Source organism: Pinus tabuliformis, chromosome J, assembly GCF_031772625.1.
Source record: "Pinus tabuliformis cultivar Carrire ecotype Pingquan chromosome J, CPIR1, whole genome shotgun sequence".
Taxonomy (NCBI): domain Eukaryota; kingdom Viridiplantae; phylum Streptophyta; class Pinopsida; order Pinales; family Pinaceae; genus Pinus; species Pinus tabuliformis.
The window spans coordinates 1039996795-1040024300 of NC_142295.1; the positions used below are offsets into that span (position 1 = coordinate 1039996795).

Sequence of the window (27506 nt, forward strand, 5' to 3'; positions counted from 1 at the left end):
GGACACCGTCAAAAAATATATAAATCCCAATGCAGTGGAAAGCTCAAATTCCAATAAACTCATTTATTTCACTTTTAGCCCAAACAAAAAAAACAAGTATTACCCACCCAAATTGCGAAAAAAGGGAAATTTTTTCAGTCAAACGCTACGCAAACGGAAATTATACTGCTTCAAATTCCATGAATCCAACCAATTTACTTTTTAAAAGACACAGAAACCAGCCTAACAAATGAGCCAAATGATCAAGTTGGAACACTGACAAAAATATATAAACCTCAATATATCACAAAGCTCAAATTCCAATAAACCCATTTATTACATATTCAGCCCAAACAAAAAAAATTACCTACACGCAAGAAAAAAGGAAGATTTCAGTCAAACCCTACGCCACCTAACACTATACTGCTCACGAAACGTTTAAAAGAAAATCCGAAAATGGCAAAAGTTCCAAATCTCTCAAAAGTTTTCAGATTCGACCCAACTAAGCCCTACCCACAACCAGCGAGAATTTAAAAAGAAAGAGGTTTAAAACAACAATACAAAATACACAATGTTCACAAAAAATGCAGAAACCTCAAACGTACGACAAACTGGGTTCGAAAAACCCACCCCTGTAAAAAGCCCTTTTCGCTGACAAGTAATTAGGGTCACAAGCATACGATTGCCTCGTAGCTCGAGAGATTGGATCGGAACGCACATACGGCCGCTTAAGCACCAGAGCATCATCTGGTAGGGTAAGTGCCTACGAGTGGGTATAAGAAATCCGTCATCACGGGTCAATGTAATGGATAGAACTCCCACAAGATCTGATGTCTAGCCGCCGGAGATGGAAGGGATATTGGACGGCATTACGGCTCTTTAACTGGCTCCGCTGTGTCTGAAACTTGTTCCGCACCTCTTGCTTCCACTCAGCCACCTGGATTTACTTCCGGAATTTAGCATAAAGTGGATGATGGACTTGTAAGTGGCTTTGGTTCGGGGAGGCATGACCTTTTCTTGCCAGCGAATAATGACGTCTTAACCGAGTGATGATATCCTTGCCGAAGCCCTTCTATAGTTGCCGACTACACCAGCCAGGCAGGAAAAGAAAATAACCAGAGTAAAATCAACTTCCCTGCATATTAAGGAGTTCTCAAGCGAGCAGAACCAAAAGAATTGAAAAAAACATTCCAAGTAAAAAACAAAAGGGTATTCACCGCTAGCAAAACTGATTTCCAGAAAGGGAACCAGAACCAACAATAATGAAAGAGCAACCCAATCAAATGGATAGGTAATAGTGCAAATCCAGCGAAGTTAGTCATCAAAAAGCCATGCGAATGCGAAGCAGATAACATAAAAAATACCTGCAGAAACGGTTTTATCACAATGCTATAAATTGTTCGCAGATTATCTAAATCTGAATTGCTTTCGATACCGTTTGTGTCATTGCTGACTGGAAAAAGATCAATAAGAAGAGAAAAGTACCTAATTGCTCGAATCGATCGCCTTCGACTTCTTTCCTGAGATCTCGCAGGCTTCAAACCTGCAATCTCCTCTTCTTTCGAAACCCTCCTGCGTTTCGCGGGTCAATTTCCCACACCGGCACCCCGTTACTTTTTGAGAGATTCGTCCAAATAGATGATATTTGATAACCGAGGGCTGCAGATGATGCAATTTATTCCTTGCGGTTTAGAATGAATGGAACTTTAAGGAAAAGTCTTAGGCGTTGCATGGAAGGTACACAATTATATCAGTTGGGTTACGGGCAGGGAGAGAAGCTTTAGCCCACAAAAGCCCCAGCCCTATTGTGAGGGGCATGACTTCGATGAGCGATAAACCCTTATTGAACTCACTGTGGGCAGGGGGCATGCGGTGAACCATGCTTTTGACAGTTACGAGAAGTCGTTTTCCCGTCGGCTTTGGGAGATTTAATTAACCCACAAAATCCTTTGGTCAGAGCTGAGCTCAAGTCGTCAATCAAGTGATTTCTTGGATCAGCCAGCCATAGTCCTTACCTCCACGCCCCTACCAAAGCCCCCACTGGCCGGAATAAGTTAATTCCCTTTGGCTTTCAAGCTAAATCCCATTCTCTTTCCCTACCATATTGCATAATCGACCTTGGGCATTTGGCGGTGCCCGCATTTAGCGCTTGGCAATTATATTTTGTCCGACGTCTTTTGTAATTTGACACTTGGCAACTACACATTTTCCGAGGGCTTTTGTTGCTACGTTTCAGTTTTAAATGTGAGCATAAATTTCCGGCAGTTTAATTCATTTTTGCCCAATTTACCTTCATTTTTATTAAAAATCAAATTATCTTGTAAATCTTTTAGAAATATCAAGTTAAAATTTTATAACGGGAGGACCATGTAGTTGCAAAGTTCCATTTTTTTCATATTTACCTTCATTTTTATTAAAAATCAAATTATAGAAATATCAAGCTAAAACTTTATCACGGGAGGAGCAAAGCTGCCGAAATCCAAAGACAGCCCTTCGCTGTAAAGGGAAAACACATGAACACAATTCTAGCACAAGGAACTCAAGAAATCACAAAAGGGCATGGAAAGAAGATTAAATTTCTAAGTTAAAGGATAAAAAATTAAAAAACCCTGAGACTTGGATAAAGGAACAAAAAAAACAGAACCGAAGATTTGACGAAAGGAAAACACTCCACGGCGACTAGGGCCCTAACTGCACCAGATGGAGCCGATAAAAGAAAACCCTAAGATTTGAGAAAAAGACTAGGGTACAAACAGAAACAAGTGGAGCCGATCCTTCACAGTTTACTCTGAGACTTGAGATTAAATCAAATAAATAAATAAGAGTACATAAATTTCATACCAGGAGTAAAGTTTCGAGCCCGTCCAACCCTATAGAGTTCTCGATCAATTTGAGAGAAAGGAGTCCTGGGGATAAAACCCGCTCGCTACTCCGCCCTTTCCTCAGGATTCTCCTCAGAACCTATATGAATGAATAAAAATGTATAGTAAAACTACTCCGCCCTTTCCTCAGGATTCTCCCCATAACATATATGAATGAACACAAAATGTATGGCGAATTGAGGGAGACAGCGAAGGGAATTTACATTCCAGGACACGGCCAATGGGATACAACGGGGCAATTATCAACTCGGTGGTGAGTGATATAAATTGTGAAACCTTATATAATTTTTTATTAATTTTAATTTTATTTTAAATAATTTGAATTTAGTTAGAGAAAGATTTCGGCGAAAATCACATGGAATCTCATTTGTCGACGCGTTTCGAACCAACTAGTGTGGTTCATCATCAGGATAAGATGAAGAAACAGATCTAGCTCCTCATGTTAAATAGTGTGATGTGAGCAGAGCCTCCAACAGCTAGCAAATCTAACGGCTAGTTTGACTTAAGGACAATGGTCAAAATTAATATAACAATTTAATTCGTAAAAATAAATAAACTAAGATAAATGGTACGAGACCTAAAAATTAAAAACTATAAGTCAATTAATAATTAGTTAAACTATAAATAAAATATAATTTACAAGTATTAGGAATAAAAGTTAATAATTAAAAATTCTAATTTAATTCATAATTAAAAGGAAATTAGTTAATTAAATGACCTAATGGGTGAATACAAATTATATGAGACCTAATAAAAATATATATATATATAAAAGTTATAAGTTAATTAAAATAGAATAAAGTAATTAACAATAAGTAAATTAAAGGATATATAAATAATTTTATATAAAAGTATTATTAAAAATATGTAATTAAGGTAAAAGGTACGAGACCTAATAAATCAAAACTATAAGCTAAATAATAAAAATGACCTTGAAAGGCCTAAAAATGTAAATAATTTTATTTAAAAGTAAATAAAAAGGTACTAAAGAAAATCAAAGTTAATAATTAAAAATATAATGATTAGAAGGAAAATTAGTTAATCAAATGACCTAAGGAGCAGGAAGTTGAGGGATGCCTTCCTTTCCTTGATATTCTTATTTCTAGGAATGATGATGGTTCCCTCGCCCATCAAGTGTTTCGAAAGAAAACTCATACGGAGCAGTATCTTCATGCCAATTCCCACCACTTCCCGGCTCAGAAGATGGGTGTTCTTAGTACCCTTGCTACTCGGGCCCTAAGGATCTCGGACAAGAAGAGCTTTGAGAAGGAAAAATCCCATCTGCTGGATGTCTTTGTGGAGAATGGTTACAGTAGATACATGGGTCATAGGGCTTTCCTCAAAGCTTCCAAGAATTTTCTGGCGAAAAGAGAACCAAAAGATCGTGTTCCTGGTGTCCATCTTCCTTATGTTCAAGGGACCACTGATAGAATTGGTAGGATTCTCAGGAGACATAGTATCCCTGTGTCCTTCAGGCCCCTGAACACCATTCGTTCGTCCCTCAGATCAGCGAAAGATCCCATCGACCCTAAAGATATGAAGGGTGTTTATATGATCCCTTGTTCCTGTGGGACCCCCTATATTGGGGAAACTGGTCGTTCCATTAATCAGAGGATTAGCGAGCACGCAGCTGATCTAAAGCATAGGAGATCTAAGTCTTCTGCTTTGGCTGAACATGCTGAGAAAACCAATCATCATGTTTGTATTGAAGAAGCCAGTGTTATTGCTAAGGTTTCGCATTTCCACCATCGAAAATTCAGGGAAGCGCTTGAGATCGAAAAGAGACCAAGCAATCTCAATAGAGATGATGGTTGGAAAGTCAGTAGGTGCTGGGTCCCAGCCCTCTCTTCCTAGTCATTTTTTCGTCCTCTTTGGTTTTTGATGTCTTTTATCTTTATTTTTCACTAATTTTCTAATTCTTTACTGCTTATCATCCTTTGTTTTTAAATAAAATTAATTTATGCATTACTCTATTCTTTTAACTTTTCCTTTATTATAAGGTCTTTTGATCCTTTTCTAATTACATTTTATTATTTAACATTCATTTTTAGGCCGATAGGCCTTCCTATGCATCAACAATTGTCAACACATTTAACCTGAACCGTTTGATCAAGTTTGACAGTTTCAACCGTTGATTTCAAGTTCACTGCTTTTTCCAAATATATGAGTTGCTTTCTTTTCACCTCCAGTTCTGCTGTGCATTGAACCTGGCCCTTTGAGTTGCATTACTGCTTTTTCCAATTCTTTTGTCTCTTAAGATATTTTCACTGCTTTTTCCTTGAGAGTTGATGTTGTTGTTTTTGGCCAACACTGAGCTTCATCTACCATCACCTTACAAATTCTCATGAAAAACTTCACACAGGAAATACTTTGTCCCCTGCAATCCTCGGAGCCATTCAAAGTGCATCAGTCTACGCGTTTCCTTCTCCCAAACACCACTAGTTGGCGTAAGTTCTCTTGGCTCCCCTACTTCCACATACCAAACACTCGCGCATTCTGTAACGTTTCGCATTCAATATTTTTAGTTTATAATCTGTAGAAATCTTTTCATGTTAAATCCTTTCGTATATATTTTTAATTTATAATCTGTAGAAATCCTTTCATGTTAAATCCTTTCGTCTTGTATTAATTTAGTCAAAACCCATTCTGGTTATGTTTTTATTTTTGTTTTCGTCTTGTATTAATTTAGTCAAAACCCATTCTGGTTATGTTTTTATTTTTGTTTTCGTCTTGTATTAATTTAGTCAAAACCCATTCTGGTTATGTTTTTATTTTTGTTTTAATTAAGTTTCATTATTGAGGTTGTCTTGTAATAGTCTTAGTGAGGACATATTGGTTCTTTCTCAGAGTTGAAAGACGGAAAACAATAATCTTTGTACTGGTTATATATGTTTATAACGCTCCTATTCAGTACGCATAATGATTCTTGCTGAGACTTCATATTGAAGATTAATAGGACCGTCGGTAGACCAAATGCAGACACTTTAACTTGTGAGTCAATATAATGTGAATATTCCTTTTCACAGTTACTTTACCTTTGTACTTTTTAAACATGTAATCGACAACACACTAAAATTTATTAAGGAGCACAAGCGTTTCGCTTGATTTAATATGATTTGCAGGACTTTTTAAATGGCCGCATCTATTAGTCTAGAAAAGTGAAAAGAACGAATTTTGAACTACAATGGAGGATTCTTTTTATGGCTGGACGCATATATTCATCTGGTAGAGTGAAAACTATTTGATTTATAGGTCCATAAAATAATTTCGTATGTTCGTATTGAAATAATTTTTGGTAGCCTTCGGATTATATAAGAACTGATGCAAAGACTATGAAAGAGTTTATGTCAACTTATACGATACAATTTTTGTCATATATAGTTGAACTATTTTGGGGTGGGGGTAAACCATAAAATTTATATACCTTTTATAATTTGTAAATTAAATATACTAGGTGTAAGTTAATGGTTTATGAAATTTAGTTTTTTTTTTTTATGTTTTATATTTAAATTTTATTCGGTTTAAATCTTGTGGCTAAAAGTTGAAGATAAAAACTCCCACAAATAAATATGATACTTGTATTTATATTTAAACCGTCCAAAAAACTGTTCTGTGTGTCAGATTTGATGATGCTTGATAAATACATAGTTAAAATGCACACACAGACATATACATTCTTTCATTTTCAATTATTAGTATAATTCACTTTAACTATCGATTTATAGTTGTCTCCGGTACAGTTAATGTCTTAAAAATTAAAACTCAGTTTATTTTAATGGTAACCATTATTGAAACCGTCCAAAAAACTGTTCTGTGTGTGTCATTGTTGTAGAAATTTTAATCAAATAACTGTTCTGTTTGTGTCCTTGTTGTAGAAATTTTAATCAAATTGGAGATACTCTGTCCCCTGCAATCCTCGGAGCCATTCAAAGTGCATCAGTCTACGCGTTTCCTTCTCCCAAACACCACTAATTGGCGTAAGTTCTCTTGGCTCCCCTACTTCCACATAACAAACACTCGCGCATTCTGTAACGTTCATGTCGCATTCAATATTTTTAGTTTATAATCTGTGGAAATCTTTTCATGTTAAATCCTTTCGTCAATATTTTTAATTTATAATCTGTAGAAATCCTTTCATGTTAAATCCTTTCGTCTTGTATTAATTTAGTCAAAACCCATTCTGGTTATGTTTTTATTTTTGTTTTTATTAAGTTTCATGATTGAGGTTGTCTTGTAATAGTCTTAGTGAGGACATATTGGTTCTTTCTCAGAGTTGAAAGAAAGAGAACAATAATCTCTGTACTGGTTATATATGTTTATAACGCTCCTATTCAGTACGCATAATGATTCTTGCTGAGACTTCATATTGAAGATTAATAGGACCGTCGGTAGACCAAATGCAGACACTTTAACTTGTGAGTCAATATAATGTGAATATTGTATGGATTTGATTATTATAATAGAAATATATTTCATTTTTCTAATGATAAATTTGTTTTATACAACACAAAGGAAGATGAGATGGTGAAAAATCTGCGTTGCAGGGTTTTACACACAAACTACTCCCTCCAATTAGCATCCAATACATTGATTTTAGATATAAAAGTTTTTCCAGGTCAGAATAATGGATTCGATTTCCAATTTAATTTGCAAGGAGAGCTTCTTGTACACAGGGAGTCATCTTCGGTTTTAGAAAGTGATATGATCATGTGCCAGACTTTAATATGTCCAATAAAGAGATGATTGGAGACTGCAGTTGGTGGCCATAGAATAATCTGTCACCTGGTGGCACATAACTATAAGCTCTGCTTTCTTTCATAAGACTCTGGATATTGGATTTCTTGGATAGTTGGCAACCCTAAAATTCGCACTAATTTTACTTTGTTGTTTTTTTTAAGGCTTGGTATATTGGATTTCTTAGAAGATTGGCAATCCTAATGAAAACAGCTGCCAAGTGTAAATAAAATCCCGGCAGTCTTCCTTTTCACAGTTACTTTACCTTGTACTTTTGAAACATGTAATCGACAACACACTAAAATTTATTAAGGAGCACAAGCGTTTCACTTGATTTAATATGATTTGCAGGACTTTTTAAATGGCCGCATCTATTAGTCTAGAAAAGTGAAAAGAACGAATTTTGAACTACAATGGAGGATTCTTTTTATGGCTCGACGCATATATTCATCTGGTAGAGTGAAATCTAAAGAATTTTGATTTATAGGTCCATAAAATAATTTCGTATGTTCGTATTAAAATAATTTTTGGTAGCCTTCGGATTATATAAGAACTGATGCAAAGACTATGAAAGAGTTTATGTCAACTTATACGATACAATTTTTGTCATATATAGTTGAACTATTTTGGGGTGGGGGTAAACCATAAAATTTATATACCTTTTATAATTTGTAAATTAAATATACTAGGTGTAAGTTAATGGTTTATGAAATTTAGTTTTTTTTTTTTTTTTTTATGTTTTATATTTAAATTTTATTCGGTTTAAATCTTGTGGCTAAAAGTTGAAGATAAAAACTCCCACAAATAAATATGATACTTGTATTTATATTTAAACCGTCCAAAAAACTGTTCTGTGTGTCAGATTTGATGATGCTTGATAAATACATAGTTAAAATGCACACAAGCATATACATTCTTTCATTTTCAATTATAGTTAGTATAATTCACTTTAACTATCGATTTATAGTTGTCTCCGGTACAGTTAATGTCTTAAAAATTAAAACTCAGTTTATTTTCGATATTTTTTTTAATGGTAACCATTATTGAAACCGTCCAAAAAACTGTTCTGTGTGTGTCATTGTTGTAGAAATTTTAATCAAATAACTGTTCTGTTTGTGTCCTTGTTGTAGAAATTTTAATCAAATTGGAATTGGAATAGGAATAGAAATAGTAATAGTAATATACATGTGTGTACAGGATTAATTATCCCAATACCATTTTCAGCGTACAACTAAGCTAAATATGTGTAAAGTTTAAACACGTTATTGCATTCTTTTCCTTTAATTTTAAATAAAAATTTAAGAATATTTAAACTACATAATTATTTGCCTAACTTGACTATATAGTCAACATAGAAAAAGAGATAAAGACGAGTAATGGCGATAGTAAGATCATATTGATTCGTAACTGGCTTAAATTACGTGACTCTCGAAAGTTATGTGGCTGAAATCGTTAATCAATGTGTTTGATTTAAAAAAATTAATATGTTTTTGTAAAATAAATATAAATATAGATAATGCAAACGTATTAACCCTTCACCAAAATTAAATTCCTGCGTTCATGTCCCTCTGACCATGTCGATCTGCTCCGTATTTTAAGTGGTAAGGTTTACATAAATTTGGAGTTCTCCTTCCTTATGCTCTCTTTTCTTTCTAATTAGTAAGGAGCTCAGCGCTCTTTTCCCGTGATTAGTAGTAGTACTGATATAGAAATTAGAATGATTGGTATATGAACCTTAAACAGCTACTCAACCTAACGTGCTGAACATTTCTGAAATCCGCAACGGCATTTTGTGAAGAAATAATTGTAATTAACATCAACGTATTGCTAAATCAACCTGAGATGCAGCGTTGCATATGCATTAAGATTTCAGCTAATACACATTGCTGAATCACACAATTGTGATTAATAAAGGTTGATGATCAAAATGTGTATCGCGTTTGAACTTGACATTTTTATAAACTTAAATTATGTCCCCATCAATATGATAGTGCATGTCATTCTTGATCAACGACATCTATTTTTTATTTTATTTTTTCAATAAATATTTATGTAATGAATGGGATCCATCCAACTTGTATCTTTTACCGTTTTTCTAATTCATCATCAGAATCAATGAGATTAGTACAAACACTTGTGATATGTGTACGTATTCACTATATATTCACTATGAAGAGACCCTTTTTCACTCATATTTAATCCTACCTCTGAATAATATGGTTTGTAAGTTCCGATTATATATATTTAAGTTTCAAAGTTTCAGTTTTCTTGCTGTGAGTTTCTTTTAGTTTTGAAAAAAAATCAGACTTCAAGTTTAGGTTCATGACATTTTATGATGCTTTTGAGGCAAGGATTCAGTGTATAAAAACGTGTTGCTATTGCTAGAATACCCAATACCTCCCTCTCTGGGATTCTCAATACTAATGGTCTTGGACTAAGACATGATAAAGTTTAATATTCCTCAGTATCATGTTTGGATTTCGAGCTTCTTTAGTTAACGTCACAATCGTTCTTTTGTGCAGGAATCATCTTGGAGCCGGTCAGGAGGAGTTCTTCTTACCGCACAGAAATCCCCAAACGAATCTAGAAAGAACCAAAGGTGATCCTTTCTACACTTCCTGTCAATATATGTCAAATAGATGAACATGTGTGTAACAGGTACCTTTTTCAGATAACCTTACGGTTTGTAAATGCTTTAGTTTTTCTCTCATAAAATAAATTCTTGTTGAAAGAAAAGCTGATAAACTGTATATCTCCTTTTGTCGAAATAGTTGTAGGTTGCTTTGTTTTGGTTCAATAGTTGTTAGGGAATATTGATAAAATGAACTTTCAGTTGTGCGTTAGTGACCCATTTCCATGTTTTTCAAGTGACTTTGTGGACCAAAATGGGGGGGAACTTGTCCCAAGGGCTAAATTAGGATATGCAACATTATTATGCTAACAAATTTGATGTCTTAAAATTTATTTTTTAAGAAAATGCTTTAGTTTTTCTCTCATAAAAGAATTTTTTGTTGAAAGAAAAGCTGATAAACTGTATATCTCCTTCTGTCGAAATAGTTGTAGGCTGCTTTGTTTTGGTTCAATAGTTGTTAGGGAATATTGAGAAAAGGAACTTTCGGTTATGCAAAGTGTTGAATGACTTTATATGCACTGATGAATACATGAATATGTGAAATAATACATGTGTAGAATAAGACTTGTTTGCATAAGAAATTGAAATTTTTTTTATAGCATTGTTCTGCACGGTTTATTGAGTCGAGAGTCTCATCATATTCATACGTCAATACCCCCTCCGAAGACAAATAAGAAAGTACACTAAAATTTACACTAAAATCAATCAGATACTCTTTTTTAGAGCAAACCAACATTAGATATATTAGGACCTTGGGATAAGAGAGTGAGTCAACTACCCAAGGTTGCAAATCAAACTAGTGTCGTTAAAGAGTGAAAAATCCTTCTGCACTCATATTACCAGGACCACTCCACTCACAACGGAGCGAAATACGAGACAACATTGGATTGTAATTGAAGGTAGCCCGCCTTCTTTTACAGCTCCTTTGGGCATTCTGTGTAACGGGGGTCCCTTCGAGGATTTTGGAACTGAGTCGGGAACTCAGGTATCCTGCCCACACAGCATGCTGTCTACGACTCCCCCCTGGTAATGTCTGTGATTTGAGGTATCTCTAGTGGCCAATACTTCTAGGTACTTACCTAAGGTGACTGGGACGGGCTGTCCTGGTACCTCAAACGGACGGACCTACTTTGTCTTCATTTTTTGGGAGGGTGCTCGTCTTCACGAGAGTACTTGGCCCCTCAATCTGAGGTTCGGGCGAAGCTCAAAAGTAACCGTAACCGTACATTTGGCCATCCTTCTCTGTTACTCATTGAGAGACTGGGTTTCATCTCCAGTAATTGGTGTTTATCAGACAAGGTAATTTAACTTTCTTTGCCGATTGTCATTTTTAGTGTATTTTTTCTTTTTTAGTACCTGAGTGCTTTCGTTTTTGAGACTTAAAGAATATCACCTTAAAATTTATCTGATAAAATATAACAGTCATTGTGACTACATTCGTCCCTCACCGTCAATCCAGATGGTTGTTAGGACTTCCTCCACTCACTGTGGTGAATCTGTCGAGATCCACTGACTTGGATTCTTCATCTTCGAGGAATCAGTCTCATAAATTTCACACGGGATCTATGTGGACAACCAACGATTTATTTATTTGATTCAGCAACGACTCTGTTTCAAATCTTATCAGAATTGATGGAAGCAATAGGTGTTACTATTGAAAAACAGATGAGTCCAAATTAACATCACATGGATCTTTTGATGCATTAGTACTTCTACCTAAGCTAACCTTAACTGACAACACCTACAAGGTCATCTCATCTTTAATAGTGTTGTGAATGACAATTTACTCTCAAACCTTCTGCCCTTATTATTGTTTCACCATCGAAAGTTAGCCTTGCTAGATTAGTTCCCTCATTCACATCACATTATTCTTTACATGACTTTTGTGCTGTGGTGATTTGATGAATTACAGGTACTACTATCATAGAAATAGAATCCCTCTATTAATGCTATGGAGCCAACATTGACTACAAATGCCATTCCTCTGTTGTTGAATGGTTCCACCGATATTCAGCCATTGCTCCAGATAATCGATATTGGTTCTGTTACATCATTAAAAACAACATCCTCGCACTTTTGCATTACTCTATCTGATGGAACACATCAACACAAGACTTTGCTACCATCAACATATAGCCAACAAGTTGCATCTGAAGACATTCAAATTGGCTCAATAATTCTGCTTAAAAAGGCCGCTTGCACGGTGCTTCAAAACTCCTCGTAAGGCCCAACTTTTGAATTTACCCTTTTCTATTTTTTGTCTTCTATACGCTTCCTGCATTACACAAAAAAAAATAAAAAAATCTTCATTAATTCATTTCTCATTTTTTTACATAAGGTCCATCCGAGTGGTTGAGCTTGAAGTTGTGATGCGCTCAGCAGCATTGACGAAGGACTCATCAACACTACTACATGCAAAGGCAGGTACATCCCAAGTTAGCTCTTCATCAACAGAAGATACCTTGCCCTCTGTAGTTACTCCACCAATTACGGCAACAACTACAACAATTCCATTCACGGCACTCAATCCTGCTCGAAAATACTGGTCAATCCAAGGTAGAGCATCTGCAAAAACATCATTGAAGACTTACAACAATGTGCGAGGATCAGGAAAAGTTTTTGGGTTTGACCTTATCAATCGTGATAAGGAAGAGATCCACCTTTCTGCATTTGCTGAATTGGCTGAATCTCTTTACAGTCTAATTCAAGTTGGGCAGCTATACATTGTTTCAAATGGCACAATTAAAGAAGCAAATCCAAACTACAACCACCTCAAGAACAAATGGGAAATTTACTTGTTTGATGCTTCCACTATCAATCCATGTCCCATAGATGATCCAACGTTTCCTTACCAGAGCTTTCACTTCAAGACTATTGCTGAAATAAAAAGTGCAAGTCCAAATACGAATGTGGATGTCATTGGTGTTGTTACTTCCACCTCACCTGCATCAACAATTCGACGAAAAGACGGAAGTGAGACATTAAGGAGAACACTCATATTAAAAGACAAGTCGGGTTTTAGCATTGATGTAACATTATGGGGAGACCATTGTGACTCTATAGGACAAAACCTTGCTGAATTATACTCTTTCGACAACCCACCAATCCTTGCAATCAAAGGAGGTCGTGTATCTACATTTAATGGCACCACAATAGGGACGATATCAACAAGCACTCTCATCATAAATCCACAAGTTGAAGAAACTCATCAACTACATGCATGGTTCCGTGAAACAGGTTATAGCTCTTCTTCTCCATCTTTGAGTAGAAACTATGGTGTTGCTTCGAAACATGCCCTACCACGAAAGACGTTCCATGAAATTGCTGGCATGCAAACCTCCGCTAAAGCAATATGGGTTTCAGTTCGTGCAACAATAACTACTCTTCACATGGACGACTTCTACTTTCTAGCATGTCCATTAGATTTCAATGGAAAACAATGCATGAAGAAGGTTGTGGAGCATTCTAACAATCTTTGGCATTGTACAAAATGTAACGGCGACTTCCCAGAATGTGACTACCGTTACAAACTTAAAATTGAGCTACATGACCACACCGGGCATCTGCAGAATGTCACAACGTTCAATGATGCAGGAAACGAGCTCATGGGCATCACGGCAAAAGACCTGTTCCTTCTTTCTATCGAACCAGCTGATCTGCAGGAAATTTGTGGCCGAATTTCAGGACACCACTTCCTGCTAACACTTTCCATTAAATCAGATTACTTCAATGGTGTTCAACGCTTACAACCAATACTGATAAATTCAGAAGAAATTCAATATGCCTCTGCATGCAAAGAAGCCCTCAATGACATTCAAGCAATGTCCACTTCAAAACGACCTGTTGTTCGCCGCCTTTGAAAAGTTTTTTTAGGTCTCTTCAAACACCACTGTTTTTACATAAACAAACATTTTTGCACAACTCATTGTTTCATATTGTTGTAAATTACACCCATGTTATTGTGATGCACACTGTTGCTGCAAATATTCTCTTCCAGTTATTCCAAAATATGTATGTTTACCACTTTTCATTTTACATAATATAGATATCAACATTTGTAAAGACTTACTACATAATTTTCCCGTTCGTTGTTTACATGTCTATACATTGATCTCTTGCTTGCTAATCTATTCATGCTATTGTTCAAACTTGAAAAAAAAGAAAAGAAGAAGGAAGCAAAATCTTGGTTATCTTGCTCCTCTCCTCTCAATAATAGATGCCATAATAACATATGATTTTATAGTACTCCTAATTGCATGTTTTTCCTTCTAACTAATCTACCTACATTCACTGATGTTCAAATAAGAAAAAAAAATTCTAGAACTTGTAATACATTCTCCAAACATGCAATACTTGTTTATGAAAACTAACACTAATTTTTTGTACTTGTTTAGATATGCCAAAAAACAATCAAAATGCGGACAAACACGAGCGGCGACGTCTTCTTTATGCACAACAAAAGGATACAATAAATGCACGACGGCGACTACTTTATAAAAACTGCAACAACCCTACTACTTCCTCTACATCCCTTCCCACCTCAAATGCTCTCCCAACTATACAAACCAACCCATCTCACCTTCATCAAATCCAATATAACCCTCCCCTTAATGAAGAACATTGTCACTTTCGAGAAAGGATTGATGAACTTTCTAGCATGCATGTTTGCACAGTATGCAAAGAAGCATACCCAGGAATGAAAACAAAGCTTTTACACGGTAGACTTTCTTGTTTTCGTTGTGCATCATCTAAATCTACCAATCGTTTTTCTGAACTAAACAACATGAACCCTGGTGAACAACCCTATGTCCTTCAACAGTTAACACAAGTTGAAGAAATGCTCATTGCACGTGTAAACCCCATTCTACAAGTCACTCATGCTCGTGGTGGCCAATACAAATATAGTGGCCATACAATTAGCTTCCCTCAAGACATCACCACTATTGCCAAATACTTACCCCGAATGATTTCTGACTTAGACATCCTCATTGTGAAAAGGCAAAATCCATCTGAAAAGGCTTATGAATTCTTTGTTTGCAAATCACGTGTCCTTGCAGCGCTTGATTACAAAACAAAAAATGACCCTTACTACTGTGATGTTCAATTCAATTCATCTGCTATTTCTGCACTACCAGATCACCCTACCGATATTTCTTCTCTTCTCCATAATGTAACCACCTCCTCTTTTGAACCCCATCAAACCAATATTGATTCTACTTATGATACTGATGTCATGTTACCTCCATTAGAAATCCAACCCTCTTCTTTCGTTCCAATACTCCCAAATTCAAGTACTGAGCTTGAGCACATTCGTAATTATTTGCACTTGACCCATTCAAATTCAACAAGCTCTATCGATTGGCCTCCAATATCTTTAACAGCGATGAATGAATACAACACCATAGGCCTCTTTGCCATGGCATTCCCCACACTCTTCCCTACAGGCATTGCCATGATCATGCAACCAAGAGTTACAAAAGTTGAGATGCATGAATATGCTTTACACTTGCTGCACTACCATGATAACCGATTTGGCCAACACCCAAGATTCCACTACTATCTTTATAACATTCTGATGCGCCATCGTAGCCAAACTACTGCTAGTGTTTTTGTGAAAAAGTACATTGAGAACAACTTGCCAACAATGGTTTCAGACCTACGACAGTGTCTTCGTGACTCTCCAGATTCAAGATTGCCAGAGCAAATAATGCGGTTCGGTTCAGCCATACGAGGAACACGATCTTTCTGGAACAGACGACGATCTGAGCTGACTGACATGATAACGCAAATAGGAAGTCCTACATTCTTTTTCACTCTCAGTGCAGCTGATACTAAATGGCATGACTTGCACATGATCATGCCTGCCAATGTTCCTTCCAATTCAGTCAACCACTTCCAATGGAAAATCCAAAACATAATTAAGAACCCACATCTAACAGCCCAATATATGCATTGCAGATTTACAATTTTTCTCGAAGAAATCCTGCAAAAAGGCCTCCATGCAGTAGACTATTGGTGCAGGTATTTTTTAATATCCATTTTCTTCTACATTTCATATATATGTTTTAACGAGATTTTACCTTCATATTATATTCAGATACGAATGGCAACATAGAGGATCCGCACACATTCATGGCTTCCTTTGGCTGCAAAATGCACCAAACATGGACACAATTGACTGGAACAATGCATTAGAAATTGCTAATGCACAGAAATATTTCGACCACTACGTAACTGCCTGGAATCCACGTCAAGCAGAGCACCGAAATATTCCGCTTCAGCAATCAACAATTCATAACCCATGTCTTCTTGACACAGCATCAATATTCACATCCAATCAATTTGAAGACTATACAGAGCTTGTCAACTGCATTCAACGTCATACAAAGTGTCATGAGTCTTCTTGTCTTCGCAAGAAAGACAATGTACTTAGCTGCCGGTATGGAGTACCATGGGAGTTGAAGTCCACATCTTCACTTTTCATTGATGATAAAGGTCATAAAACCTATGTCCCTGCACGCAATGATGAAAGATTGAATATTCACAATGCCGATCTCCTCTCTATTTGGAGAGCAAATGTTGATTGCCAACCAGTCCTTTCTCGCCATGCTGTGTTAAAATATATTTCAAAATATGCAGCAAAATCAGAAACAAGATCTGAGAGCTACCGTCAAATGCTATCACGGCTATCACAAAGTGCCATTCCAGAAGCACCTACGGTTGTTGTTATCCGAAAACTCCTTACAGAAACCATTGCAGATAGAGACATTGGAGCACAAGAAATATGCCATATGTTACAAAAGTTACCTCTTTCTCTCAGCAGCCGTACATTTCGGTCTTTGAATGTCAACAAGTCTGTTTTCAAACGTGTTTCACAAGATACTGAGAACCCTGGTTTGACACCAAACTTTATCCTTGCATACATGAACAGGCCTGTCTCATTGGAATCACTGCCCCTCCTTGAAGCTTCATGCTCATGGTCATATTCTTCCCAGCGGAAAAAAAACCAATGGAAACACATATTCCCACCAATGATTGTACATGTATTGCCCCGTTACAATGTCATTCCTTCCTCTGATGATCCTTCTTATGCCACTTTTTGCTGGAGTGAATTACTATTGTATTTCCCCTTTCGAACACTCCCCAATGATATTGGTTCAACTGATGCAGAAATTGTTGCACACTGGGAACAAAAAAAGGGTACATATACACCATGGCATGTCCATCGAGAAATTGAAAACCCACAAACCCCACATACTGAAGATCAAACTACCCCCGACATCCCTCCTGATTCCATGCAGATGAACGAATGGCAAATCCTCTCTCAGCTGCACCCAGGTTACAATATTGCAATTGATGACCTTGACATGATTGGCTACCGCGACTTTGATGCCAACCACAATTGGTCACATAATACTATCCCTCCCCACTTGCAAGAAACTGCCATAAATTTCGTTGAATTCAACCGCTCAAGGATTCAAAACGAACATCATTCTTTTTGCAACCTTCCCCAAGATCACACATTATCTCCTACCCAAAACATAGCCTTCACCACTATTTTTTCACACTTTAAAACCCCTTCGCCAAAACCCCCACGCAAAATCATCATACAAGGAATAGCTGGGACAGGAAAATCCCATTTGATTAAATGTCTGCACCATGCATTTGTGGAAAACTCACCAGCAAACAAAAACCCTTTGTTGTTACTTGCACCAACAGGCGTTGCAGCTTTCAACATAAATGCCCTCACAATTCACTCCACCCTTCGTATCCCTATCCAAACAATGCATCCTCTTGAAGGCCAACCACTCCTACAATTGCAAGAGCAACTCCATCATGTAGAGGACATTCTCATTGATGAAATGAGCTTCATTGGTCCAAAAATGCTTACTCGCATTCATGATCGTCTAAGAGAGGCATTCCCTCTTCATCGAAATGCACCATTTGGTAATCACTCAATTATCCTTGTCGGAGATTTAGGCCAGCTACCACCTGTAAAAGACATTCCTTTATACACTGGGACATCGCGTGGCACTGCACTTTGGCGCAGCTTCGACATATTCATAACACTTTCAACCATTTTTCGTCAACAAGGAGCTAGCCCATCCCAGGTTGCTTTCCGGCAAATACTCACAAATCTCAGAAATGGAATATCTACACTTGAAGATTGGCAACACCTAATGTCAAGAACAAGTTCGTCTCTTACACATGAAGAGCAACGCACATTTGAAGAATCCATGCACCTATATGCAATAAACAACTCAGTTGTTTTGCATAATAAGAAAATGCTTAAAAAATTGAACATCCCAGTAGCACTTTGCTCTGCAGAACAACAAAGGCAGAGAAATCCTACTACAACGGAAGATGAGCATTTGCCTGCAAAAGTGCTCTTATGCAATGAACAAAAAGTTATGCTCACCAGCAACTTATGGGTACATGCAGGCCTCGTCAATGGCACACTTGGGAAGGTCATCTCAATATTTTATTCTATTGGTTCAAAGCCCCCAGAATTACCATCCTTCGTGGTTGTCGACTTTATACAATACAAAGGAACACCATGGGACATTTCACACCCAACATATGTACCCATTTCTCCCATCACAAGGGGTGCACGCCGTCAGATACCACTTCAAATGGCATGGGCTTTAACGATACACAAGTCACAAGGAATGACATTAGACAAAGCAACAATAGACATCGGCACCAAAGAACGACAAAGGCTAACGTTCACTTCAATTTCAAGAGTGCGTTCATTGGCAGACATTCAAATCAATCCAGCATTCCCATTCTCACGCATTGCAGAAATGCACAAGAATCCATATCTTAAGCGTAGACAACAAGAGGAATCATTGCTTGCATCAAAATCTATGCAAGAGAATATAAACTAGCCAACCGTACAACCTGTTTTCCAGAATTACCCACATGGTAAACACCACTTGCTGCAATAACCAAATTTCACATACATTTTCTTTCTATTACATTTAACCTCATATGATTTTATATTAGTTTGAAATCATTTATTTTATTTCAAATATTCAAACAAAATATTTCCCGCCATGAACAACAAGGTCTAGCATTCACTGCAATTTAGAAATTTCTTTAAAAAATTATTTATTTTACTTAAGCGCTTTAAAAAACATGCTTTCGTCAAACACATCCATTGTCACTTACAATATTTTATTTTTGGATGGAAACAGGTATGGATACAGGCTATTTATGATTGTTGTATGAGTATTGCCAAACATCCATGAAAGTGACACACAGAAAAATGCAGCGTCATTTGCAGGAACAACTCTGTTGCCGATGCCATGCCCCATCATGCATATATGATTACCTGCTCATTGTCAATTACATCTATATGTAATAAAATGCTCTTATTGTACATATGTTTAGAAGCCAAATAATACTTTCATTGTATATATGTTTAGTTATTAGCTACCAAACATGTCTCTATGTGTAGACCATATGTAAAATTTCAAAAAATACATTGCAAAGCATGTAACTATCTCCTGTATAATTGCTTGTGATAAACACACAATACCAAGTAAAATATTTAGAAATATTCAAGTGTAATAAGTCTACTATGTTCCACCAAACATGATGCATAGTTATGGAGTGTCATAAGTTTTTTTGTACCTACAATTTTAATAAAAACTCAGTTTACATAGATTTGGCCTTTTGAGTGTGGTTTCTATTGTTCATGGAATGCTAGATGTTATGCTACTCACGTTAATTTATCTTTGTTTTTGTTTTCAAAAAAGATATATAGGAATATGTATACCTTACATGGGCTTCTGCAATGACATTTATAGAGTGGTTAGTTGTTTGTTTTTAAAATAAAATACATTTACATGAAATTTTCTAATTCTCTTCTTTTTTGTTTCAGTCATGTCAACGTTTTTAAATACATGTGAATGAATAGAAAGTCTTGTGGTTTTCTTTAAGTATTTCTGCTTTGACATGCTGCTTTGTTCTCTTTTTCACTTCCAGTATAAAGATCTTACATTCCCAGTCTATTCTGTCTCCTATATCTTTTACTCTATTTCATATTTAATAAACTGTACAATATCAATAGCAGCGGAGAAGGTGGCCCGACCTTTTATAAAAATTCAACAATTCCAACTTCATAAATCTATCGGCCTCTCTTTGTACCTTTTGGTACAATTGCTAGTATTAATACTTTATTAATTTATATATTACTCCACCCTTTATTACAACAACATTTAATTTTACTAATTTTCCTTTTAAATTATTAATTAACTTATAATTTTTAATTAACTTACAATAATACTTTTAGATTACCAATTTCCTTGTTAAATTATTAATTAACCTATAAAATTTTTTATGAGGTCTCATACCGATTATAAAATTTTTTAGGTCATTTGATTAACTAATTTTCCTTCTAATCATTATATTTTTAATTATTAACTTTGATTTTCTTTAGTACCTTTTTATTTACTTTTAAATAAAATTATTTACATTTTTAGGCCTTTCAAGGTCATTTTTATTATTTAGCTTATAGTTTTGATTTATTAGGTCTCATACCTTTTACCTTAATTACATATTTTTAATAATACTTTTATATAAAATTATTTATATATCCTTTAATTTACTTATTATTAATTACTTTATTCTATTTTAATTAACTTATAATTTTTTTTTTTTTTTTTTTATTAGGTCTCATATAATTTTTATTCATCCATTAGGTCATTTAATTAACTAATTTCCTTTTAATTATGAATTAAATTAGAATTTTTAATTATTAACTTTTATTCCTAATACTTGTAAATTATATTTTATTTATAGTTTAACTAATTATTAATTGACTTATAGTTTTTAATTTTTAGGTCTCGTACCATTTACCTTAGTTTATTTATTTTTACGAATTAAATTGTTATATTAATTTTGACCATTGTCCTTAAGTCAAACTAGCCGTTAGATTTGCTAGCTGTTGGAGGCTCTGCTCACACTATTTAACATGAGGAGCTAGATCTGTTTCTTCATCTTGTCCTGACGATGAACCACACTAGTTGGTTCGAAACGCGTCGACAAATGAGATTCCATGTGATTTTCGCCGAAATCTTTCTCTAACTTAATATGGATCACAGAAGCCTAAACTCGAATTTGAATCTAGTCAACATTATATTACATAACTGGGAATTTACATTCCAGGACACGGCTAATGGTATACAACGTGGCAATTATCAACTTGGTGGTGAGTGACATAAATTGCGAAATTTTACATAATTTATTACTGATTTTAATTTAATTTTAAATAGTTTGAATCTAGTCAATATTATATTATATTACGTAACTTTTACAATATTGCTGATTTAATTGCAAAATAAATTAATGTTAATTATTTGTAATTTAATGTTTAATTTATATTTGTAAAAATATTTTATTTATGATGTTAATTGTATAGTGAGTTCCAAGGGTTAACTCAATTGGTCTAGTCTCTATTATTAAGTGTTTCGTCAATTGGGAAGTTATTTGATTAATTATCCTCGACGCCTTTGGGTTAGGTAAGTGTTTTTCCGATCGGGAGGTCATTTGGTCAATTCTCCTCCCTTGGGATTAGGTCTTGATAGTTTGGTTGGTCGGAATTGGAATTGATTCCCTTCGGGGTTCTCCTCGACGCCCTTGGGGTTAGGCAAGTGTTTTCTAGAATTGACCGGAATTGGAATTGATTGCCTTCGGGGTTCTCCTTGACGCCCTTGGGGTTAGGCAAGTGTTTTCTGGAATTAACCGGAATTGATTCCCTTCAAGGTTGATCTGCCCATATTTCCGAAATTGGAATTGGAATTGATTCCCCTGGAATTGGAATTAAATCCCTTGGAAGTTCTCCTCAATGCCATTTGGGCTAGGCAAGTGTTTTTTGGAATTGACCGGAATTGGAATTGATTCCCTTCAAGGTTCTCCTCGACGCCCTTGGGGTTAGGCAAGTGTTTTCTGGAATTGACCGGAATTCATTCCCTTCAGGGTTGATCTGCCCATTTTTCTGAAATTGACCAGAATTGATTCCCTTCAGGGTTGATCTACCGCCCTTGGGGTTAGGCAAGTGTTTTTTGGAATTGACAAAAATTGGAATTGATTCCCTTCGGGGTTCTCCTCAACGCCCTTGGGGTTAGGCAAGTGATTTCTGGAATTGACCGGAATTGATTCCCTTCAGGGTTGATCTACCCATATTTCCGGAATTGATTCCCTTCGAGGTTGGTCTGCCTATATTTCCGGAATTGACCGGAATTGATTCCCTTGAGGTTTGATCTGCCCATATTTCCGAAATTGATTCCCTTCGGGGTTGGTCTGCCTATATTTCCTTAATTGATCGGAATTGATTCCCTTAAGGGTTGTTCTGCCCATATTTCCGGAATTGATTCCCTTCGAGGTTGGTCTGCCCATATTTCCAGAATTGATTCCCTTCGAGGTTGATCCGCCCAGATTTCAATTGATTCCCTTCGGGGTTGATCTACCCAGATTTTCCTATAAAAAAAAATATCAATAGTAAAGTACAAAATTCCCCTCGTGGTTGATCTACCCATATTTTCCTACGTGGCAAAAAAAAAAAATTTCATTAATAGAGTACAAAGCTTATCTTTCAATTACAAGGAATATGTGAATAATAAAAAAAAAAATTAATAATAATAATAATAATAATTCATTAGTAAAGTACAAAGTTTATCTTTAAATTACAAGGAAATGAGGACGTTAGAGTGATAAAAATTAAAATTTATATTTATTAAAAATTAAAAATTAAAAATGTATATTTATTAAAAATTTAATTTCGAAAAAATGGAAAATATGTGAATAGCTAAATAGAAAATATTAATAATTATGAAATCTATATTTAAAAACTAAATAGGATCATCATTACATATTAGACTATTATTAATTATGAATTATCATTTGACATTTTTGCATTGTAAATCTAAAAGTAAATTACTAAATTGAATCCATTATTTGACATGATGTAATGTTCCTTCTAAATTCATCATTTGGCATGATGCAAGGTACATTTAAATTAAATTAATAAATTCATCATTTGACAATTGAAATTATGTAATGAACATCAAATCCCTAAATAGTAAAATTAGTAAATTTCTCAAAAAGTACTAAATAATATTAATAAATATTGAGTTTTGAGTTTTAAGTTTTAAGTTTTAATAAAAAAAAAATAAAATTTGGTTAATTTTAAATTGTAATATAATTTATTTTATTTATGTTTTAGAAAGAAATTAATATAGTTTCATTTTATTTTATTTTTTTAATGTTTTATAAAATTATTAGACGTCCCCTTGCGTCTCTTGTCCCCCTGCAAAAGAGTCATGTTTAGTTGCCAGCAAAACCTCTCCCAGAGTTTCCCCAAAAAGGAGACGTGGGGGAAAAGTTTCCACGGGTTTCCTCTGGGGGAGCGGCAGAGCGCATCCCCGTGGAACACTGTAAATTACTTTAATTTTATTATAGTTTAGTAGGCATGGTAAATTTTATTTCCCTGTGTATTACTTTATTTACAAAAAAAAATTGCCAGCTTTTCCATAGTTTAACATCATGAATTGAATTTCATTATTTTTTATTAATATTTAAATTTATTTATCTACTATGTGGTTGGTTTAGATTTTATTCTGTAATAATTGTATTATGTACTCCTATCACAACAGGGACAACCATCTCCAAGATATAAAGCTATCTCACCATAAATTTTGCCATAAACTTTGAAAGATGGGCACTATTCACACGCAAAGTCAACCATCAAAGCTACATCCATGATGCTCTAGAGTGAGTATCTTTCGAATCATACATATTATTTCGAGATCGTATTTATATTAGTATATACCTGAATTTGGTTAAGGATAATTGGGTGAATTCATTGAAAATTACCAAGATAGATCGATCTTAAATATGAATCTAACACGTTGGCTCACTAAGCCTAGTTGAGCCTTGATTCATTGTGGAAAATCCAACACGTTGACTCGCTAAAACCTGGCTCGTTTCCTCGCTGTGCAAAATCAAGTCCGCTCACTAGATGGATCACTAAATCGTTAAACCCCAGCGCGTCATGCAAGATCAAATACACTTGATCGCTCAAATATTTCTTACCTGTAAAGTAGAAGAACAAAATGAAACTCTAAATCCTTGATAGATGATTAAAAAATCCTTCCATTGTTGTGAACCATGCCTCCATTTTTATTTATGCGTTATTATCTATTTCCTTTATGGGTGACTTGAAATAAATCATTTTTTTGTAAATACAATTGGAAAACAAAAAAGTGAAATGTGCCTCATTATGTTTTTCAGGCGAATAAACACACATGTCAACCATATAATGAGTGGAAGATTACATATTTAGATAATTATTTTTTAAATATTTAAAAAAAAAAAAACAACAATGCTGGTTTAGATTATGTACCGGTTCATTTTTCAGTATAATATGCTTCCATGTTTTCATATATTTTGAAAAAAAAAAAATCGCAGAATCTAAAATGTAGGAAATACAAACAAAAGGGCAAATCTTCTACATAGGCACAGGGAGTACATAGTGAACATGAGAAAAACATCCATAAAACATTCCAATAAAAAACATAGTACTAATAGTACCAACGAACAGCTAAAAAAACAAGTATTAAAGAAGTGGAATAGAGTCTTCGTCCCTAATGAGGGAGGACTCGAGGGAAACGTAATGCATATGACTAGCATTACTCGAGAGACCATCCTTGGACGTATTAACCTAAGTTCCAGCTTTAAACTCATTAAATTTTAGAATATCATATCTTATGCTTTAGTTCGAGATTTAATGTCATTACATAAATTTCCGAAGATTATATCCTATATTTTACTTTGGGGCCAGCTGTGTTTTTAGCTTTAAACTCATTACATTTTTGAAGATCATATCCTATGTTTTAGTTCGAGCTTTAAACTCATTATATAAATTTTCGAAGATCATTATCTTATTAGTCCCTGCCATCTGGCAATGGGCAGGGACTATAGTAATCGAACAGCCTTGCTTTAGCATTAGTTTTCAGTTTTAGTCCGCTGTTATTCGGTGATTATTATAAAGTTTCCAAACGTACTGTGCGGGGATGTGCGAAGATAACCAAAGTCAACCAAAGTCTTATTTGGAGCTGAAGCTTTGCCATCTTATTTGGCCTCTTCCCGAGGCGGAAGAGGCTGGAGCATAGCTTAAATTGCTTTCTACGGCCTGTTCATTATCACTGACCGTCAACGGTGTCATGTTAATGTTAACATTAATTTGTATTATCGGCACAATTGTTTGCAGGGTATGCTAAGGTTTGCAGGTTAGGCTATTTGAGCATGTTAAGACATGTCATTGCACTTTCCGTGTCACCTTCCGTGTCAAATTTGCAGCTTGCATGAGAACCCAATGGTTCATGCTTGACAGTTGTTGTTCGCTTGATCTGGGTCTCTGTGGTTAATATCCGAGCTGAGGGGCTTGATTCGCCGTCGATAATGCAAAAGTCGATCAATCGTTCTTTGCAACAACAACTCTCTACAACAGCTATGCAACAACAACTCTCTGCAACAGCTCTCGGTTTCAGGCCACCAAAAATCTGTAAGGGAGGATTTCAAAGGGAAAACTGACTGTAATTTTTCATTGATAAAATATAAAACATTTGGAATAGCAGTTTCACATTATATAATTTTTTGTATGTAAATCTGTATTTTGTCTGATGGATTTAAAACGAATCAAATATGCCTAGCCTAGTATATTTGAACTTTTTTCTATAAACCGTGAATATTTTTTCGGCGAAATGAAGTAGCATTCAAAATTTATTTTCTTGAAAAGTGGTCAAATAGCCATGAATGCGATATTGCTGCTGGTAATCCTACCTACTGCCTAGTTAAATTTTTCCAAGCTTATGCATAAAGTTGCAAAATATGGCCACGCGTTGCAGCACCAGCGGTAGCGACCACGCCATCGACATAATCTATTCGACATAATCTATGGGCAAGGGACCGTTGGACAACATGAATCAGAAGAGTGTTCTTCCATTTTCGCAGAAGACTGCGACATCGATGGCGAGGTATCAAAAACTCGAGATCTCATGGCGATTTTCAGAGAACAACTCCGCGAGTTACTGGAGGTATATCAGTAATAAGCCTCTTTTTTCACATTCGCTTTTTTCTTCACATTTTTGTTATAAATGGTACATGGCTGAATAATAACTAGTATGGATCTATTTTAAATTTTAATATGAGTATAGATCTAATTTTTTCATTAGTCTACTAACAACTATAAAATGGAGCTTCTTAGTTTGACTGAAATCAGAAAGATAAATCTGCATCTAATATAATTAAAATGAATTTGCATTAATTTTTTATAACTCAGACAGGTTTTAATTTCTAAATAAAGCGCGCACCTCCCTGGTACATCGTCATCTCCATCGTCCAGGTTAATTAATCAGTTTCAGCCTTTCGACCGACTATCTCGCAAAACTAAGAGATCGCACAAACCTTATCGCCAGTGTTTTCTCAGCCTACATTGCTAACGACTTTGATATTTCTTCATGTAGATTTTTTTTGCTGTACAGACCAACATAAATTAAAATCCTGTAATGGTACTAGCAGCAAGTACAAGATCAATATCATGTCAGAATATTACCGAGAGAATTTAGTCTATCTATACATATCAGCAGATAATTTAGTCTCAAAGCAGAAAAATAATCTCTGCATGTTTATTTCTTGTGCGACTGTAGATCAAATAAGATGACATGGAGACGAAAAGGATCCCACAACACATGAGCACGCAAATGCTGAAGCAGTCAAGGAAAGAAAAAATCATCAACCAAACCTGGAGAAAGGCAGTACTATATGACAAACAGAGATGCAAATCTTTACATTCTGATAGAAACGAAAGTTGTGCAAGTTCAACCAGCGCCCTGGATGCAGAAACAGCTTTCAGGTTTCACTATGGTGGCACAAAGAGTACAAAAACTTGGGCTCTGAGATGTGTATTTCATAGAAGCAGGAGTCCGTGAAAGAACATGAGTCCTATCAGCATGTTACCAGGAAGGAGGAACTCATCAGCATGTTACCAGGAAGGAGGAAAACAAGAAACAATGGTAAGAATGTATCCCCTTTAAGCTCCTTTAAAAACTACAGAGAGGACAATATTAGATGCAGGAGTAGGATACCTTCGATATGGAGCCCGAGATGCACGAGTAGCAGATGGAGTAGCACCAGTACGATGAAGGGCAAATCCTGAATATCCAAACGCAAAAACGCAGGGCAGGCAAGCTTAAACAAGCGTTGTTGTTGCGATT

General features: G+C 35.5%; 3 protein-coding genes across 4 annotated transcripts in view; 2 read left to right on the forward strand and 1 right to left on the reverse strand.

The window, feature by feature from the left end:
- LOC149230455 (transcription elongation factor SPT6-like) overlaps window positions 1-3103 on the reverse strand; it is a 66353-nt gene extending 63250 nt beyond the window's left edge. Inside the window, exon 1 of one of the 2 annotated variants that reach the window (XM_089378962.1) lies at window positions 2821-3103. The gene's annotated coding sequence lies outside the window, so the exon portion shown is untranslated. Of the gene's footprint in view, window positions 1-1464; window positions 2246-2820 lie in introns of those variants that run through there. The other variant, XM_089378963.1, reaches the window with a different exon arrangement.
- A 10397-nt stretch (window positions 3104-13500) lies between these two features.
- LOC149230456 (replication protein A 70 kDa DNA-binding subunit C-like) lies at window positions 13501-14087 on the forward strand. Its single transcript, XM_089381323.1, has 2 exons — window positions 13501-13593; window positions 13797-14087. The coding sequence occupies exons 1-2, from the start codon at window positions 13501-13503 to the stop codon at window positions 14085-14087; spliced, it is 384 nt and encodes a 127-aa protein (XP_089237449.1).
- Window positions 14088-16391: 2304 nt separating this feature from the next.
- LOC149230457 (uncharacterized) lies at window positions 16392-25824 on the forward strand. Its single transcript, XM_089381324.1, has 3 exons — window positions 16392-18695; window positions 25502-25520; window positions 25625-25824. The coding sequence occupies exons 1-3, from the start codon at window positions 16392-16394 to the stop codon at window positions 25822-25824; spliced, it is 2523 nt and encodes an 840-aa protein (XP_089237450.1).
- The last annotated feature ends 1682 nt before the right edge of the window (window positions 25825-27506 follow it).